This window comes from Vanessa cardui, chromosome 27 (assembly GCF_905220365.1).
Source record: "Vanessa cardui chromosome 27, ilVanCard2.1, whole genome shotgun sequence".
Taxonomy (NCBI): domain Eukaryota; kingdom Metazoa; phylum Arthropoda; class Insecta; order Lepidoptera; family Nymphalidae; genus Vanessa; species Vanessa cardui.
Window position 1 is genome coordinate 5,128,138 of NC_061149.1, and position 18,874 is coordinate 5,147,011.

Consider the following 18,874-nt stretch of genomic DNA (forward strand, 5'->3'; position numbering starts at 1 on the left):
CGTCGAATCGGCCGGGAATCGAACCCGGGACCTCGGAGTGGCGTACCCATGAAAACCAGTATATACACGACCACGGAGGTCGTCAAAAAATAACTACTATGATTAATCTGTATTCCATTCGAATATACAATTGATTATCTTTGTATGTGTGAGTCATAGTTTATGACGTCACAAGTAACGAACGCCATATTGCAATTCCTATTATGGTCGTTTGTATCATTTCACTTATTATATTTATCGTATCAATAATCATTAACATTCATGTCAGCATACTTCAACATATCACAAAACAACATTCTTTACAAAAACTACCACTCTTTACTTACAAATGGTTCCGTAGTATAAATTGAAAACATAAATAAATTTTCACTCACACATGCGTACAAAAAATATCCATCTTTTAAAACCATATACATGCTAGTTATTTAGTTACAATAGATAGACAAACATTCAATTATAATAAATGGTACTTCCGAACCCAAGTGACCAGTGACCCTCCCTGCTTGATCTAAATATCAAAAGTCTATAAAATTTGTAGTTGGACTGATGACTTCTTTAATCCAACTTGCAGTGATCTTCACGTTATGGTATATACCGGGCTGGTGGTCCACACCGCAACCGAAACCAGCTGAAGTGATTCCCACTAAGTAATACCTCCCGCTGTCCATGACTATGAGGGGACCTCCAGAATCACCTAGAGAATTACGAACGTATTAGTTGTGAGTAAGACAAAGGATGATGTATCATGACGATGATGATGATTGACACTGTTAACTGTTTAGTTAACAGAAGAAGAGGGTTTCAAACATATTCTACCACACTTTTCCAATGCGGATTTGTGGAATATAAATGTGGCAGAATTTCGATAAAATTAGACACATGCAGGTTTCCTCGCGATGTTTTCCTTCACCACCGAGGGCGAGATGAATTATAAACACAAATTATGCACATGAATATTCAGCGGTGTTTGCCTAAGCTTCCTCAGCTCTGCTAAGGATGATAATAAAAAAGTATATATTGATTTTCATTTTATGAAAGGATCTTAGTTCCCAAGGTTGGTGGAACATTGAGCATGGAAAAGTTAGTCAATATTCCTTACAATACAAATGAGGTAGACTCTTTTTTACTTGATGATAGGGCTTTGTGCAAGCCCGTCTGGGTAGGTACCACCCACTCACCAGTTATTCTACCGCCAAATAACAGTACTCAGTATTGTTGTATTCCGGTTTGAAGGGTGAGTGAGCCAGTGTAACTACAGGCACAAGGGACGTAACATCTTAGTTCCCAAGGTTGGTGGCACATTGACCATGTAAGGAATAGTTAATATTTCTTACAGCGTCATTGTCTATGGGTGATGGTGACCACTTACTATCAGGTGGCCCATATGCTCGTCCGCAATCTATACCTTAAAAAAAAGCTGGATAATTTTCTAATCTGCCTACATATTTTAAATTAAAATTGAATATGTTATTTATTTACCCAAACAAGCATCCTGGTGACCATCGGAATGGCCAGCGCAAATCATCTCAGAGTGGATTTCGACTAAGATTTGCTTGCTTTGGTGCCAGTTTATACATTGTTCAGTACCTGTAAAGTATTAAAATACTTGAATTACTTGGTAATCGTGGGTTATTACAATCACAATAGATAACTATAATTATCGTCACCTACACTTTACAATGGTCAAAGAACTTTTTCTTAATATATAGGAAATAAAAATCGGTTACATGGACTCGACTGGGAATCGAATCCAGGACCTCGGAGTACTCGACCACGGAGGTCGTCAGACGTCAGTAATCATTCATTTCGCCTTTAGTTCAATTGGCATTGATCAATAGATTATTTAAATAAATAAAGATACTTACTCAAGATAGGAACGGTCGCAGACCTCAATAAATTTGTGCCAGTGTGACCATTACTGGTATCAGTTTTCCCCCATCCAGCTATAACTCCTGACTTCCCTCGTAAATCTAGATCCATGTCTGGCAAGCATATTGGCAAGATGTGGCTCGTATAGGTGATGGGTCTTGATAGCTTGAGGAGGGCGATGTCGTATCTATCTGGTTGGGTCATACGGAATTGGAATAGGGGGTGCAAAATCTTCTGAGCGACTCTGTGGAATAACGTAAATGGAATAATCTTTAATCTCACACACATAATTATGGATGAATTTTTCGTATTCAATAGCAATCCTCCCAATCCGAGTCGAGATGGCCCAGTGGTTAGAAAGCGTTCATCTTAACCGATGATTGCGGGTTCAAACCCAGGCAAGTACCGCTGAGTCATGTGCTTAATTTGTCTTTATAATTCATCTCGTACTCGGCGGTGAAGGAAAACATCGTAAGGAAACCTACTTGTGGCAAATTTCATAGAAATTCTTCTACATGTGTATTCCACCAACCCGCATTGGAACAGCGTGGTGGAATATGTTCCAAACCTACTCCTCTAAGGGAGAGGAGGCCTTAAGCCTAGCAGTGAGAATTTACAGGCTGTTGTTGTTATAGCAATCCTATGAAAATCTATACAAATATTACAAATGGTGAAGTAACTCTGACTGTCTGTCGCACTACTCTTAAATCTCTTGATGAAATTTGTTATGAAACAGACTTGAACTCATAAACATGACAATCAACACCTAAAACGAAGCCTGGAGCGAAGCCGAGGACAAAACCTAGTAATCTACTTTTCAGCGATTCAGTTTAACTCAACGCACAAGGGACATAAAAATTTAGTTCCCTAATTTGGTAACACATTGTTAAAATCAGAACTAGTTATTTCTTTATAGTGCCAATGTAAATTATCCACCCTAAGGGACGATAATGTCTCATTATAGACTCATGTTGCAAGTATCTCACCATAAAGTGACTTTAATGGAATTTCACTGATATTCAATCTGATAACTGAAAATCAAATTATCAATATTTATTTCTTATGTGAATATGATCTTTACACAAACGTAATAACTTGCAATATCATATGACCCGATAAATTCGTCAATTTGACGCGTCGATTTACATGCACTTGCTTTCTCTGGTTGGACTGACGCGAGAATATATAGCGACGAATAGCGTCGAATGGCGATAGGGAGCTGTATCTATTATGGTTGTATAAATCAGCAGTAATCGGTTTTATTGAATTTTTCGATGCTACATAATAAATATAATAATAAATATGAGACAACATCACATACATTACTCTGATCCCAATGTAAGTAGCTGAAGCACTTGTGTTATGGAAATCAGAAGTAACGACGTTACCACAAACACCCAGACCCAAGACAACATAGAAAACTAATGGTTATCTACATCGACTCGGCCGGGAATCGAACCCGGGACCTCAGAGTGGCGTACCCATGAAAACCGGTGTACACACCACTCGAACATGGAGGTCGTCAACATCTAAGTTGTGTCGTAGTATACTTCCCATTTAATCAAAGAGATTTAAAAGATGCAGTGAAAACATACCCAAGTTTTTTAGCAGTGTGAGCGCCAGATGTTGTGTCCAGAGCTCCGAGCCAGACTGCGATATCAAAGGGCCGGGCACGGGAGACGCAATGAGCAGCTGTCGCGACGAACCATCGGGATACTGAAATAATTATATATCGTGGAAGCCGAGACGGCCCAGACGTCAAAAACGGTGTATGTTAACCGAACTGGGCTCAAACCCAGGCAAGCACCACTGAATGTTCATGTGCTTAATTTATGTTTATAATTCATCCCGTGCTCGGCAGTGAAGGAAGACATCGTGTAGGTTACATGTGTCTAATTTCATAGAAATTCTGCTACATGTTTATTTCACCAATCCGCATTGGAACATCTTGGTGGAATATAATTTGAGTCTGTTAGAAGCGGTATAAACCAAACAATTTAAATTGTCGTGGTCGTCTAAATAGCTCGCTAGTTGGAGCCACTGGCTTTACAGCTATATTATCATTCTATTCGGTCGTATTATATTTACTCTGTTTCTTGAGTCAACTGTAGTACTGTGCTAACTGTAATTCAAATAAATTTCAGTATACCAATTTAATATCTAGTTATTTTCGCCCAATCAGAGACGCCTAACATAAAAAAAAGTCTCAAGTGAAAATAAGTTATTGCCTTATAAATTTATCATAAAGAATAATTAATTAAAACAGCAATTCATTTTTGATTGTTATGTTACAACTTACTCAATACGCCACCGCACTGGAACTCCGATATCCTGACGTGAGCTTGCCAGGGAAACTCCGCAAACCTCGCTTCTCTTCCTCCAATAATTCTTTTCTGTAATATTCTCGTCGATGGAAGACCGCAGTCCACCTGAAAAATATTTTATCATATATCTTCATCATTTCGCTAATGGCCTCTAATTTTTTACACAAGACATTTATTGCTATTCATTAAGGCTTCTTTAACCTGAGCACCACTGACATTTCTGTCTGTCTAATCTACATTGGAACAGTCTTGTGGAGTAAGCTTCAATAGTTCACCAAAAAAAATCAAAATTGTAAATAATATTTTATGTTTAATAATACCTGACTGATATCATCATCAACTCTTCGTCGGAAGACATTGGTGGGTACCACGTTCCGTTGTGGTACCTGACGCAACTTTGGCGGGACAACTTTATATTCATACCTCCAATCCGCGGATGGTATCCTGAAATTGGAAGAGTTCGATATGATTTCATTGTTTTATTGGTACTACGCAAGTATTTGTATATTTGTTCGCCACGGTACCATGCGTAAGCGATCCCGTGGCGCCCGCTGAAAGACGGAAAGGGTAACGCGTTTAAAAAAAAAATATTTGTAACTTATGTGTAAAATTACCATACATTTGCAACTGTTCCGAGTGTCTTCATCGCTTAATATTGATATAAATATTATAAAAGAAAAAGGTCTTTTGTCTCGTAGAATTTCGTTAAGTTATTGTCTTTTTTTAAACTGAGCTACGTATTGACTACAAACAATTAAGATTTATCTTCTTGTCGATAGTACTAGTCGCACATATTTCTACATTAATTTACCATACAGTATTTTAGTTAAGTGTTTACCAAACTACAAGTAAAAGAAATATTATACTCTGAAGAGCCTTAATTTACTCATGCATTTTTAATTAATTAATTATAATTTGATTATTTATTATTAGATTATGTTTTCTTGATTTAAAAATTAAATTTATATTAAATTAAGTTATATAAATGAATTATATAATTTCATGCAAATATAAAAAATGTCTTGTTTTGTAATTACTTATGATTAATTTATAAATGGAAACTGTTTTGGTTTAAGAATTGTTTTACATTTTTTATTTTATTGTAATTATTTCACTGTTTGTTTCCTGTACACTAAGTAAATAAATAAATACTTTCACTTATTCACAATTCTTTATCTGAGTATACTTCCTTAGTAAGATAATTCTACTTAAAGGTATACCTAATTATAAGTACTTGTCAGAGCCATACATACGTATTATCAAAGTCATTCCTCGCAGGCTCCGCTGCTACACAGCAAGAGAACAGCCATCCGCTACCACACCCCTTCGCCCTGATTCCACCTCGAAGCCAGCAAGTAAGTGACAAGGTGCAAGGTCTCACTTCCGTGCCGATGTTGCACGAACTGGGGTAGCCGAGGAAGTTAGCCAGCACGCGACTCGTAAGACCTGGAAAATACGTTACAACCTGTTTCATTGATGAAGTGTTTGTTGGTAAACCTGTTTTACTATGAAGGGTGAAGCCAGTATAATTACAGGTACGAGATAATTAACATTTTAATTATTAATGTTAGTGGCGTATTGTCGGTATAAAGTATGGTAAATATTCTCTTACAGTATCAATGATTATTGGAGGTAACAGCATCAGCTGATTTGTTATATCATATCGGTTTATATAGAATAAATAAAAATTTTAACAAAAAGAAAAACCGACTTCAAACAAAACACTATTTTAAAACAAATGAATATGCACGAAAAAGTAATAAAAATAATTGCGTATTCAACATATTTTTTAGAGTCTTCCTAAGTTAAATGAAATGAAAAATATTAGACTACTTAAAAGTCGATTAACGATTATATCTTGTAGTTATAGTTATTGTTATATTTGGAGCCGGTGTCAGCCACGGTGCCCTTGCCCCAACAATCAAAAGAAAGAAGCGATACGAGCCCCTTGATTGATCCAGTATATTATTTTGTAAAAGGTAATTTGTAAAAAACATATTTGTTAAAGTATTCTCGTATTGTTTTTTGATAGATATACTGTAGGGTTTTACTGGCTGATAGTATTTCGATAGATATAGATAGTAGTTCGATAGTTTTGTGCCAAAACTTTCGGACTACAAGAGTAAGCAAATAGGGATTGAAACTATGTTAGCACACACAGTTGAGCTCTGTAAAATATCCTGTGGCACATTTCACTGTGGTTCCTAACGCAAATTTGGCAGAAAAACATCTCCAGGGAAGGCGGAGAATCGCCAGTTGACTATTCTACTTCAAGAATTATTGAAACGGGCGAGAAAGATATGAATTGTCAAAAATACACGTTAAATACGTCATCATTTTTAATAAAAAAACATCGTTGATTGAACACAATTTTTTTTTCTGAGTCGTTTAAATTCCCAATCTCATATTTCGAACCGTAAAAAGTTAATCCTTAACATTGTCCAATTTAAAAAAAGAACATAAAAAAATAACCGAATACTCATGAACATATTAAGAAAAATAATCTTACTTTCTCCATGAGTCACCCCGATCACGTTCAAAATCATAAACGATATTAACATCCTCCCAGTCACCCGCCATCTTGTTTTAGGCCGCCATTTTGTGATATTGAAAACATTTTTTCTTTTCTTTAGCACTTTATCCGTATGGGAGTTTCTATTACAAGTTCTATCGTTTCCATTGTTTAGAAAATATATCCATGTATCATCGTGTTTCACCGTCGACATACTGAAGGTTCTTTATGGTGTTCGGACATAGCGTGAATTGTAGCTGGCCGGTCAGAGTGAAATTGTTTCTGAAAAAAAAAACAATAAAAATATACTTAATTGGACCTCATCATATTCCACCGTCAAGCAGAAATACTCGGTATTAATTTGTTACGGTTTGATGGGTAAGTGACTCAGGGTAACTACAGTTGCAAGTGACATCTTAGTTCTCACGGGTGTAGGTACATTAGGAACGCCTGGCATTATTAACATTTGCAATGGTAATATATAGGTGGTGACCACTTACCATCAGGCAATCCAATTGCCCGACTATTATTTATCAATATGTTACTTTAAGCATTTATTATAGTGTTAGAGATGTTTCAAGCGTCAATAGCGCATTGGGTTACAGCCTAGCGATGTAAATGTCTCAGGATCGATCCTGTATCCCTTGGGCTACTGTTTACTCCTAACACAAGATAAACTTAAAAGGAGGGCTAATGGCTAGGTTTCTTAAATAATTGCTAGAATATTTTTTAAAAATATAACAGTCTTAACATTTTAATCTACGTTTTGAAAACGTAATAAAAATGAAGTGTTTAAATAACAATGTATATTCGATATTTGTTAATTTATAACAATTAAATTCATTCACAACTAAAGTGAATGTATTGTTTATGACTTTTATCACTTGGCTCACTTAAGTAAAGTAAAGAAACAGCCTGTAAATTTCCCGCTGCTGAGCTAAGGACCTCTTAAGCTACCTCCTCTTCCATTAAGGAGAGGATTTGGAACATAGGGTCGGCATTAGAAATTCACATCCCGAATTTAATGATAGTAGTGGTTGTTTCTTAAAGGTGTTGCTCCCCTTTCTCGAAATTTATTTAACGTTTTCCTTCACAGTCGAGCATGACATGAATTATAAACACATATTAAGCACATATATATAGTGGTGCTTGCCTGATTTGAACCCGAAATCATCGGTTAAGATGCACGCGTTCTCACCACTGGGCCATCTCAGCTCAAAGTTGAAAGATGAAAGTGCTTCATCAAATCTTTACGATTATTATAAATGCGAAAGTAGCTCTGTCTATCTGTTACGCTTTCACAGCTGAACTGCTGAATCGATTTTGATGTTATTTAGGACGAATCGACCTTGAACTCCAAAGACGGAACTACACTTCACCGTATAAGAACGTAATGTTAATATGAACAAGTTATTAATGGATTTTTATCACACTAAATTCCAAGTGTGCATGTGCCTACATATGTGTCAATATGTAGTGTGTGTTTGTGTGTGTGTGTGTGTGTGTGTGTGTGTGTGCGCCTATTTGAGTATATACGAGGGGTGATCCAAAAGTAATGATAAGAGGGTATTTCTAGACTTCATAAAAATCCAAAAAAATTGTTTAGTTTCTTTATGTACCCACTAGTTCAGGATAAAAAAATCATATAAATAAGTCATCATTCCTTGGAGATACAATCATTTGAATAGCGACGGTCGACAATAATTCATCAATATGGAGAAAGAGATGTCATAAAGTACCTTTGTTTTAGAAAATGTCTACCAAAAACATACACTGCGACTTGGTGGAAACATTAGGGGAATCTGCTCCTCCATATTCCACAGTTGCGCGCTGGGCCAACGAATTTAAGTTGGGTAGAACATCCACAGAAGATAAACATTGCGAAGGACGGCTATCAACGTCTCTCACTGAAGACAACGTCAAAAAAGTCGAAGATATCGTATTGGCAGATCGAAGAGTGACCATCAGGCATGTACCTGAGATCACAGGGCTTTCATATGGCAGCATTCAAAGAATCTTGGCGAATGAATTGCATATGAACAAGGTGTCTGCTCGCTGGGTGCCGAGAATGTTAACCGACGAGCAGAAAAACAAACGAGTCGACATTTGTAGGGCGAATCTCGAGAAGTTTCAATGCGATAAAGACATTTTTTTGTTACGTTTTGTGACAATGGACGAGACCTGGATCCACCACTTTGATCCTGAAACCAAGCAACAGTCTATGACAACGAGCCTCAACACCGACGCCGAAGAAGTTCAAAGTGTCGAGTTCATCGGGGAAGGTTATGGCATCTGTGACGTTGGGACGCTGAAGGAATTATTATGGTGGAGTACTTAGAAAAGGGGGCCACTATTACGGGCTCTTATTATGCAGACCAAATAAGAAGATTGCGGGAGGCCATCAAACAAAAAGTCGTGCCAAACTGCTAGCAGGTGTGTTGTTCCATCAAGACAACGCTCCGTCTCAAAAGCCGCAGTTGCGATGACTGCCATCCAAGAATCCGGGTTCGAAATACTCGAATACCCATCCTATTCCCCAGATTTGGCCCCAGTGACTTCTATCTCTTTCCTCGGCTCAAAGAACAGCTGCGAGGCAAGAAATTTGAAGACAACAGCGAAGTGATGGCTGCAGTTAAAGAATTTTTGGTGAGTCAGAGTAAACATTTTTTTTTAAAGGAATTCTTGGTTTAGAAAAAAGATGGACCAAGTGTATTGACTTATTAGGAGACTATGTTGAAAAATATTTTTTTTAATAACTTTATTCACATTGTTTATTATCAATTATCATTACTTTTGGATCACCCCTCGTATAAAAACACGGCCATGTGATAAATGTCTTCAGAGTAATCTCACTAGATCAAAACGAAGGTCTACATAAAAGCTCGGAAATCGCTGATAAGCTTTATGAAGTTTATCAGTATTGTGTATTCTATGTCATTTATTATTATTATTTTAATTTGCAATCAATAACTAGGTTACTAATAAGTGTATTCCGATAATCCTTAAAGGGGTGTTTATTTGTAAAGATTTATTAAAACGACGTAATATAAAGACAGTTAGAACCTTCGAAGTTATAAGTAATTACCAGTGTTCTTGTATTTTTTTTAATTAGAGATTACCTCTTAAATAAATAAAAAAAAATCTATTCGTTCTAATATTACTGGCGACACTTTGTTATTAATACGTTTACATTATAGTAGTCAGGAATAATGTACTAATGAAAATTTCCCACTGGTGGGCAAAGGCCTCTTCTCCATTTAAGAAGCAAGAGATGAATTATTATAAACACAAATTAAGCACATGAATATTCAGTGGTGCTTGCCTGGGTTTGAAACCCGCAATCATTGGTTAAGATGCACGCGTTCTAACCACTGGGCCATCTCATCATCACCGGTACGAAATCGTCATGGATGCTAGCTTTATTACACGTATAGGTATTTAATTCCGTGTATTCAGAAGATTGTATATCAGTTATAAGGAATAAGTAATCTGATCTTAACATAAAGCCTACTTAAGGCTTCGCACAATTAATGCGAGCGAAAGCGTCTCACGCGTCGATGCTCTTTTAGGGCGTGACGTCTTCGAGAAAATAAGTGGAAATCATTATTAAAAATATATAAATTGAGATATAGATAGATTCATTTTTAATATATAACATACTTGTTTCCGACCGCGGTTTTGTTTGTGAGTGAAACTTGAGTCTGTCGAGCGATAATCCTGTCTTTTTGATGATTTTGACTTGCACTAATTCCTTATAATACATATGTATACATATAACATATATATTATAAGGAATTAGAGCGGCTTTCCGAATGTCATACGTCAAGCTGTCAGATGGCTTTTAAATTCATTCTCTTTTTGCGGAAGGCAGCGCGACATACAAGTCCGGGAGGTAGCGTTGCATTTCAGCAGTGATTTTACGCCGCCTGTTTGAAATTCTTTTTCTATATATCTCGAAATACTTATAACTGAACCAAGCGTCAGCTGGCGCACCCGCGGTGTACGTAGAATTGGGAGGTTGCGGAAATGGTAAAAAAAAAGAATAATTAAGTAATAGCACGCCAGCTCAAACTTTTTCCATGAATAGTTGACATTACAATACTGAGCTGAAAAAAAATCGTCAGTTGCATCGTAGTGGGGGGCCATGCGTCAGCTGCTGGCATGAACGAAGCTCGGTAGTTACTCTTTTCAAGTAAGAGTAAAAAGTAGTTAAATACAACAAAGTCAACAGGTATTAACTCCACGTTTTTTTATCATCTATAAAAAATTGCATCGAATAATATGCCTTTTTGACCAATGTATTTTTTACAAACGATTTGAATTTACGAAATGCCAAAGTAAAAATGTCTGCGGAATTTTATTATAGAAAAGGATACCTTGCCCCAAGAAGGATTAATTGACTTTACGGAGTCGGAAACTTGGCGTTATGAGCTTATCCTTAGTCCTAGTGCATATGCAATGATTATCACTGATTTTATCAAAGTGATCAATGTTACTGTGAATATACATAATTTTGTTGTAAATATACTGTGACGCAACAGTGAATCCTACTTTGTTAAAAACTTCCCGAAGAGAGTCTCTAGCTCCAAGATTATAAATAGACCGGACTGCTCTCTTTTGTAAAATAAAGACAGATTCCATATCTGTAGCGTTACCCCAGAGTAACATTCTATATAACATAATACTGTGAAAATTACAGTTAGTTGTCTAACTTTTCTAACCGCGTATGCTGCGGAGCTGAGTCTTCCTGTTAGGGATGACGAATGAGTACTCCACTGAAGTTTGGAATCCAATTCTATTCCTAAGAACACCGGAGTATCGGCTACATTAAGACGGCCACCGTTTAAAGATATATTATAATTTAGCTTTCTAACATTGGGTAGGGTAAAACCTACACATTTTGTTTTTTGAGCATGCAAAACTAAATTATTTATGAAAACCAATCGTGTATCTGTGATAATACACCGTTCACATCGTAATAGTCAGTTTTTTTTTATTATCAACATTAAAAATCAGTGAAGTATCGTCATTAAACAACACTATATCGCAAATTTTAACACAGAAAGGAAGATCATTTATATATACCAGAAATAGAAAGAGACCCAAAATTGAACCTTGTGGAACACCCATTTTTAATGTAGAAACGTTCCTTGAATTGTGATCACTTGAATAATCAAAATATTATCGTCTGGGTAACTACAAAACACCCATTACATATTCAAGGAGAAGGTTTGGAACATATTCCACCACGCTGTTCCAATGCGGGTTGGTGGAAGGTTCTCTTACCAACGTATAATCAAAATTTCGTTACTGCTAGTTGACAAGTTATCGCGTTTAATGGTAACGCAAACTCACTTTCTCATTTATACTATGAGATATGAGATAAAATTAATTAATAATTATGATAAATAATAATAATACTAATTAAGTGATTAAAACTTGTGTCTGAAGTGTAACAAGCGATAAAGAACTTCGTTTCGACAGCACAGATAATAAATATTTCTGTATGACAGAAATGGAATGTATCTATTGAATTTAAATATGGAACATGAAAGGAGGTTTGTTTAAAAAGTTCCTATAATGCTAATGAGTGAAAAGTTTTTTTTAGTATTGTAACACAGACGATTTCTCTTCTTTTGTTTTGTAAACTTCTATTTACTCGAAATGAACTCTGCATTAGCCTGGCCTATATTAAGCTATGCTTTCTAGTAGTTTTAAAAGTAATTTTACATATATTTTTCATTCTATCACACGCATATCAATCATTCATACACACACACATATATATATATATACACAATACACTCGTCTGACACTAACATAGATGCACTATGACACGGAATATTTTTATGGTATAGATTGGCGGATGAACATATGGGTCCCCTGATGGTAAGTGGTCACCATCACCCATAGACAATGAAACTGTAAGAAATATTAACTATTCCTTACATCGTCAATGTGCCACCAACCCTGGGAACTAAGATGTTATGTCCCTTGTGCCTGTAGTTACACTGGTATCGTATGACATCGTACGTACTAAATTCCTTAAAAAGATAAAAGGATTATATAAGGACAATATAAGGATTTAGTGACATTTATTTCTAATACATATTGGCTTCACTACCTTTATTAAGACATATTAGACTACTTCATATTAGACTACTTAAAAGTCGATTTACGATTACCAAAGTAAGTCTCATAAGTTTTTAGTAGATTTTGTTTTTGTTTTGAGGGAACATCACTCTCATACATTACTCTGATCCCAATGTAAGTAGTTAAAGTACTTGTGTTATGGAAACAGAAGTAACGGACCACAAACACCCAGACCCAAGACAACATAGAAAACTAATGGTAATCTTCATCGACTCGACCGGGAATCGAATCGGACCTCGGAGTGGCGTACCCATGAAAACCGGTGTACACACCACTCGACCACGGAGGTCGTCAATTAACAAAATGGATCACGTGCGTATCTCAATTCAAACGAACTAGGTCTATTGAAATTTCATGAGCTCACATTGTGTTTATAATTTTGTTTTTACTTCTTCAAACGACCGCTACGCATGTATTTAATGCTACTTTTAATTTCCCATTAGGCGGGGTAATTATACACAACACAGATTACGTAAATCATTACATAGTATAAAACAAAGTCGCTTTCCTCTCTCTGTCCCTATGTATGCTTAGATCTTTTAAAAATACGCAATGGATTTAATAGTACACATATTCGTATTTGAACATAAACGAATTCGCACTAAAGGTCGCCCTTTAAAATTCCCACAAGACTTAATAAAAATAACAACCAATGAAAAAAAATGACAATTTTTTAAAAAACGCGATAACACAAAAATGGTTCACTTTTGCCGTATGCATATGGGGGTTAAAATTATTGCAAATAGTCTCCCCTATCACCTCCTAACGGATGTACGTCGAATTACCAATATCCCTGTATAAGCTTCTATTCTAGCATATTTAAATGAATATAGATGGGTATATAAACGTCAAAATTACGCGCGAAACTTAGGAATTTATACACACGTACTAATTTTCCCATATACACACACATGCATACAGTGTGACTAGAAATTGATTACTTGAACACACACAGAATATTATGTTTTAATTGATTTTTATCAGCAATCAATTTTGTGTCAATATAATTAGTAACTGTGTTGATTTTATTGTATGTCATTAATTATAATTTTATTATAAATGTAACAAACATATTAGGATTTGAAAGTGACTTAACCTCAAATTTAATATTAATAATTGACATTTTCAACCGACTTCAAAAAGGAGGAGGTTATCAATTCGTCTGTATTTTTTTTTAAATGTCTTTTTAGCACTGGAGGTAGTTGTAGTAATTGTTTGTATGTTGCGGGAAATTTGATAAGTCCGAGTATTATTAATAATGGCCGGTAAAAGTGATAAATTTATCAATTCACCCATCTCTTGGGCATTATTAACAATGGCCGATCCTTATTAATAATGCCCAGTTAATCAAGTTGCCTGTAACATATATAAGAATCAAATAACAAAATATATTTTATTCAAGCAGAGTCATAAAAGTACGGCGTTGAATTAAATGTAAAACTACCACCATTGATAGTTACTCGTCGTTAAGGACTAACTGTATAATAATAAAACTATAATACATCTTTCTTTATTTTAATAACAGATTTTTTACATACCAGAATATGTTTATAATATTTACGTTTGATAACAATATATGTTAATTTCATTTGTTGCGTTTTTGCTAACATATGTAGAGTCGAGATGGCCCAGTGGTTAGAACGCGTACATCTTAGCCGACGATTGCGGGTTCAAACCCAGGCAAGCACCGCTGATTCATGTGCTTAATTTGTCTTAATAATTCATCTCGTGCTCAGCGGTGAAGGAAAACATCGTGAGGAAACCTGCATGTGACAAATTTCATAGAAAATCTGCCACATGTGTATTCCACCAACCCGCATAGGAACAGCGTGGTGGAATATGTTCTAAACCTTCTCCTCAAAGGGAGAGGAGGCCTGTAGCCCAGCAGTGGGAATTTACAGGCTGTTGTTGTTGTTGTAACATATGTATATATTACAAGCGACCCACCCCAGCTTCGTACGGGTGCTTTATCTGTATCGATATATTATGACCAAATTACATAAAGTCATTATGAATTGTACCCTATGTATTATTCTGGTGTATAATAGATGAAGTTGTAGTGTAAATCCCGGACGGGTAAAGCCGCAGGCTTGATATATTATAAATTAGTTACCCGCCCCGATTTCGCACGGGTGCAAAGCTGAGACGAAATAGACTACAGAATTTGTTTATTTACATCACACTAGAAACGTCTAAAATTGACAGTAATTATTTATTATATTGTCCATGTATTATACACAAAAACCTTCCTCTCGAATCTCTATCTATTAAAAAACCGCATCAAAATCCGTTGCGTAGTTTTAAAGATTTAAGCACACATATGTGTGGAGTGGTGGAATATGTTCCAAACATTCTTCTCAAAGGGAGAGGAGGCTTTAGCCCAACAGTGGGAAATCTACTGGCTATTGTTGAGAAGTTATCACATCAAAAATACTAATTTAACGTGGAATTCCTTTCGTGAATGCATTGATATAAAATGCATAATATAATATATCGCGTAAATATAGCTTGACTTATATAAATAAAGTATGGTAATAATCACGCTAAGCAAACACAGGGACAGATATACATATAATCACTCACAAGCCTTATTACTAGAACGTTACACTATAAAATACAGATTAAAAAACGACGTTAAAGTTTTATCTTCATGAATATAAAATAATAATTACATTTTAACATGTATAGAGCTCGTAATTATTTTGAAAAACTGTAATTTACCGTTACAGAGCAATGTAAGGCAAGAGACTTCCACGATCGCTCTGAACGATAATGAGGTTGAAACTTTATCTGCAAATTTACATGGTGGTATGATGGTAGGCCATATCCCAAGGTCTGGGTAAATACCACCCACTGTTCAGATATTCTGCCTAACAGTACTCAATATTATTGTGTTTTAGTTTGAATGGTGAGTCAGTGTAACTACAAAAGAAATAACATTTTAATTCCATTGGTAGTGGATAGGTGGTGTAACGAATTGATAACACGAATCTGACAGCTCTTTCTTTTAGAGGTGCACAATCTTACTGGATATCACTCTGTGCTCTTCGGGGTAGATTCCATCATCAGATATCGTGATTTAATTTAAATGGTGAGTGAGCCAGTGTAGCTACAGGCACAAGGGACATAACGTGTTAGTTAGCAAGGGTGGTTTTAGTATGGTAATAAGGAATGGTTTTTTCTTATTGCCATTGTCTATGGTAGTGACCACTTATATAGCAGCCCATTTGCTCATTCACTTAAGCCATTATCTAAAGGCGTTGGTGACCACTTAGTGGCCCATTTGCTTGTTCACAAACAATATCACAAAACAACCTGGGGGTGAAATAAGTATAGGTATCTTAACCCTATATATCAAGAAACTAGATCCACATGACTTACTATTTATTTGGTGGTAGGGCTTTGTGCAAGCCGTCTGGGTAGGTACCACTCACTCATCAGTTATTCTAATGCCAAATAACAGTAATCAGTATTGTTGGGTTCCGGTTTGAAGGGTGAGTGAGCCAGTGTAACTACAGGCACAAGGGACATTATATCTTAGTTCCCAAGGTTGGTGGCACATTGACGATGTAAGGAATGGTTAATATTTCTTACAGCGTCATTGTCTATGGGTGATGGTGACCACTTACCATCAGGTGGCGTATAAGCTCGCCCGCCAATCTATACCATAAAAAAATTACAGTCAAATGTATCAGTAATCAGCTTACAGGCTTCAAGGTACCTTTACGTCAAATTTAATAAACATCAGATTACTTTAAACACAAAGATGTAACAAATAAACAGACATAGCTACTTTCGCACACGAGTCTTGTTAATATCTGAAAGTCTGGGGTTTAAGTGAGTCATTATCTAGTATGTTTTTTATTCTCTATAAGAAAGTACTCCCATTAGTACGTTCGAGATAGAAAGACCGTAAATATTATGATTTTTATTACTTTTCATTACATACAACCGTTTTAGATACTATATATATATGACTAGCTGTCCGCGACCTTGTATGCCTTTGAATATAACAAAAAAAATCGGTCCAGCCGTTCCAGAGATTAGCCAGAATAAGCAGATGGATATACCGACAAAAATTGTAAAAAATGTTATTTTGGTATATGTACCGTGTATACATATGCATTGAATAAGAAAGGACTATTTTAATATTACAAACAGACACTCCAATTTTATTATATGTATAGATAAGATTTCGTTTATATACATATTTTTCTTTACATTTATATTCCTTAATGTATGTAAATAGTATATGATGATGATAAAATTGTAAGAGGGAAAACTTTTGTTGTTTGTTGGGAAAAAATCCTGAAATATATGATCCAACTTTAATTTATTTTCTCTGATAGAAAGCTACATTATTCCTGAGTGTTATAGGATAACATACATCATATCGTATTCTTCGTTTAAAATGTTAAAAAAGAGTAACTACTGAGTTGCTTGCCGGTTCTTCTCGGTAGAATCTACTTTCCGAACCGGTGGTAGCTTCATTTAATTGTAAAATGACGATTCAAAAGTGCTTGTAAAAGCCTACTTGAATAAAGTTTATTTTGATTTGATTTGGTTACTCGTGCAAGGTCAGGCGGGTCGCTAGTATTTAAAAAATCAATTAAAACTACTTTATTAACATAACTATTATCATTCAATAAAGAAGAAATGTAAAATGGCGGTTCAAAACAGCTATTTCAATAAAGTATGTTTTGATTTGATTTGATTTGAATATTTTACTTATCAATATGGTTTCCCTTTTAAGCAAAAGTTTCTGGAATATTCCACATATTATTTGGTTATTATTTGTTTTTTTTTTAATATAAGTTGTAAAGTTTTTGTTTATAAGTTTTAAGTAATATGTTAACATTTTAAAAATATAAGTCCATGTCCATTTTAAGAATCGAAAATTCTTTATTCTTTTATTTAAAGAAAAAAAAAACTGTTCAAAATAATAAGCAAAAAAAATTTCATCTAAGATGTCTACGAGAAAAACAAACAGATTTTTTTTTTATAAAAGTTCCGCTACCGTGCAAATAATTTTAAGACAGCAGAAATAATAACTAGGTCAGTAAAGTCATCTTCACACAAACATCTAACCCGATTAAAAGCAAGAACTGGCTTTGAGGACTGTACTCACTCGGAGCGCCTTTCACTTTTAGATCTAAAAACACTTTCACTTAACAAAACTAAATAAAACACATCAATTAATAAATTTTAAATAAATCAAATTAAAAAACACGTATATCATAAAAAACCTCCAAGCATAAAATGTGCACTATAAAGAACCTAGCGTTCGAATTCGCGTTCGAATTTCAATTTTGCCGGGAATATTTTTAATATATAAATATAAATTTTCGCGTAAGACCGTCAGTGCCCGGTGGTGTTCTGAGGTGGACTGTCGCTCGTTTTCTCAAAACTGGTCGTAAGTCAGGTTTCACGATTCGCTGTCACGATTATTATAGCTCTGGTAAAATGGTTTAATGTTTTCATGGCTTAGCGTATCGGAAAGTATGTATTTGAGGAAAAATTTAATGATAAGCTTATATTGATTGCCTTTTAAAATTCTCATATCATTTGTAAATAGTTTTCGATATATAACTTTCTTTTCGGCTGTTTATTCAATTGGTACATATAATAATGAATTATTCTAATTAAAATCTACTATTTTATTACAACTAGACACAGTTATCTATACTCCATCGTTAGTTGTTATCGAATCGAAAACTTGTGCAAATAGCAAACGACTAAAAGTGGTTTATCAAGAGCTAAGGTATTTCAACTAGCCAGTTCAACTTTAGAAAGGGTTTAGGAACTAAGGCATACCTACATTTAAGCGAAATCCTAACTAATTTTGTATGAGAAATAGTTTAGTAATTTAATTTTATTCATTATGAGAAATGGATATTTTACACCTGTCTCTTTCTACTCTCGGATAAATGTAAATTATAATTTACATAAAAATCTCCAAATTTTCATAAAAATTACAGATTTTATTTTCTGCGCATTCTTTAACTACTAGTTTATC

General features: G+C 35.1%; 1 protein-coding gene across 2 annotated transcripts; it reads right to left on the reverse strand.

Annotated features, from left to right (window-relative positions):
- Positions 1–230: 230 nt before the first annotated feature.
- On the reverse strand, positions 231–18,234 carry LOC124541116 (serine proteinase stubble). Of its 2 annotated transcripts, none has more exons than XM_047118953.1 (9): positions 17,947–18,234; positions 6,703–6,987; positions 5,447–5,639; positions 4,514–4,637; positions 4,169–4,298; positions 3,465–3,585; positions 1,866–2,113; positions 1,480–1,587; positions 231–694 (listed from the first exon to the last, which is right to left on the reverse strand). In XM_047118953.1, the coding sequence occupies exons 2-9, from the start codon at positions 6,917–6,919 to the stop codon at positions 516–518; spliced, it is 1,320 nt and encodes a 439-aa protein (XP_046974909.1). In that variant the 5' UTR covers positions 6,920–6,987; positions 17,947–18,234; the 3' UTR covers positions 231–515. The 2 variants fall into 2 exon arrangements, with proteins under 2 accessions (XP_046974909.1, XP_046974908.1); XM_047118952.1 differs by having other exon boundaries at positions 232–694; positions 17,987–18,234.
- Between the last annotated feature and the right edge of the window lie 640 nt (positions 18,235–18,874).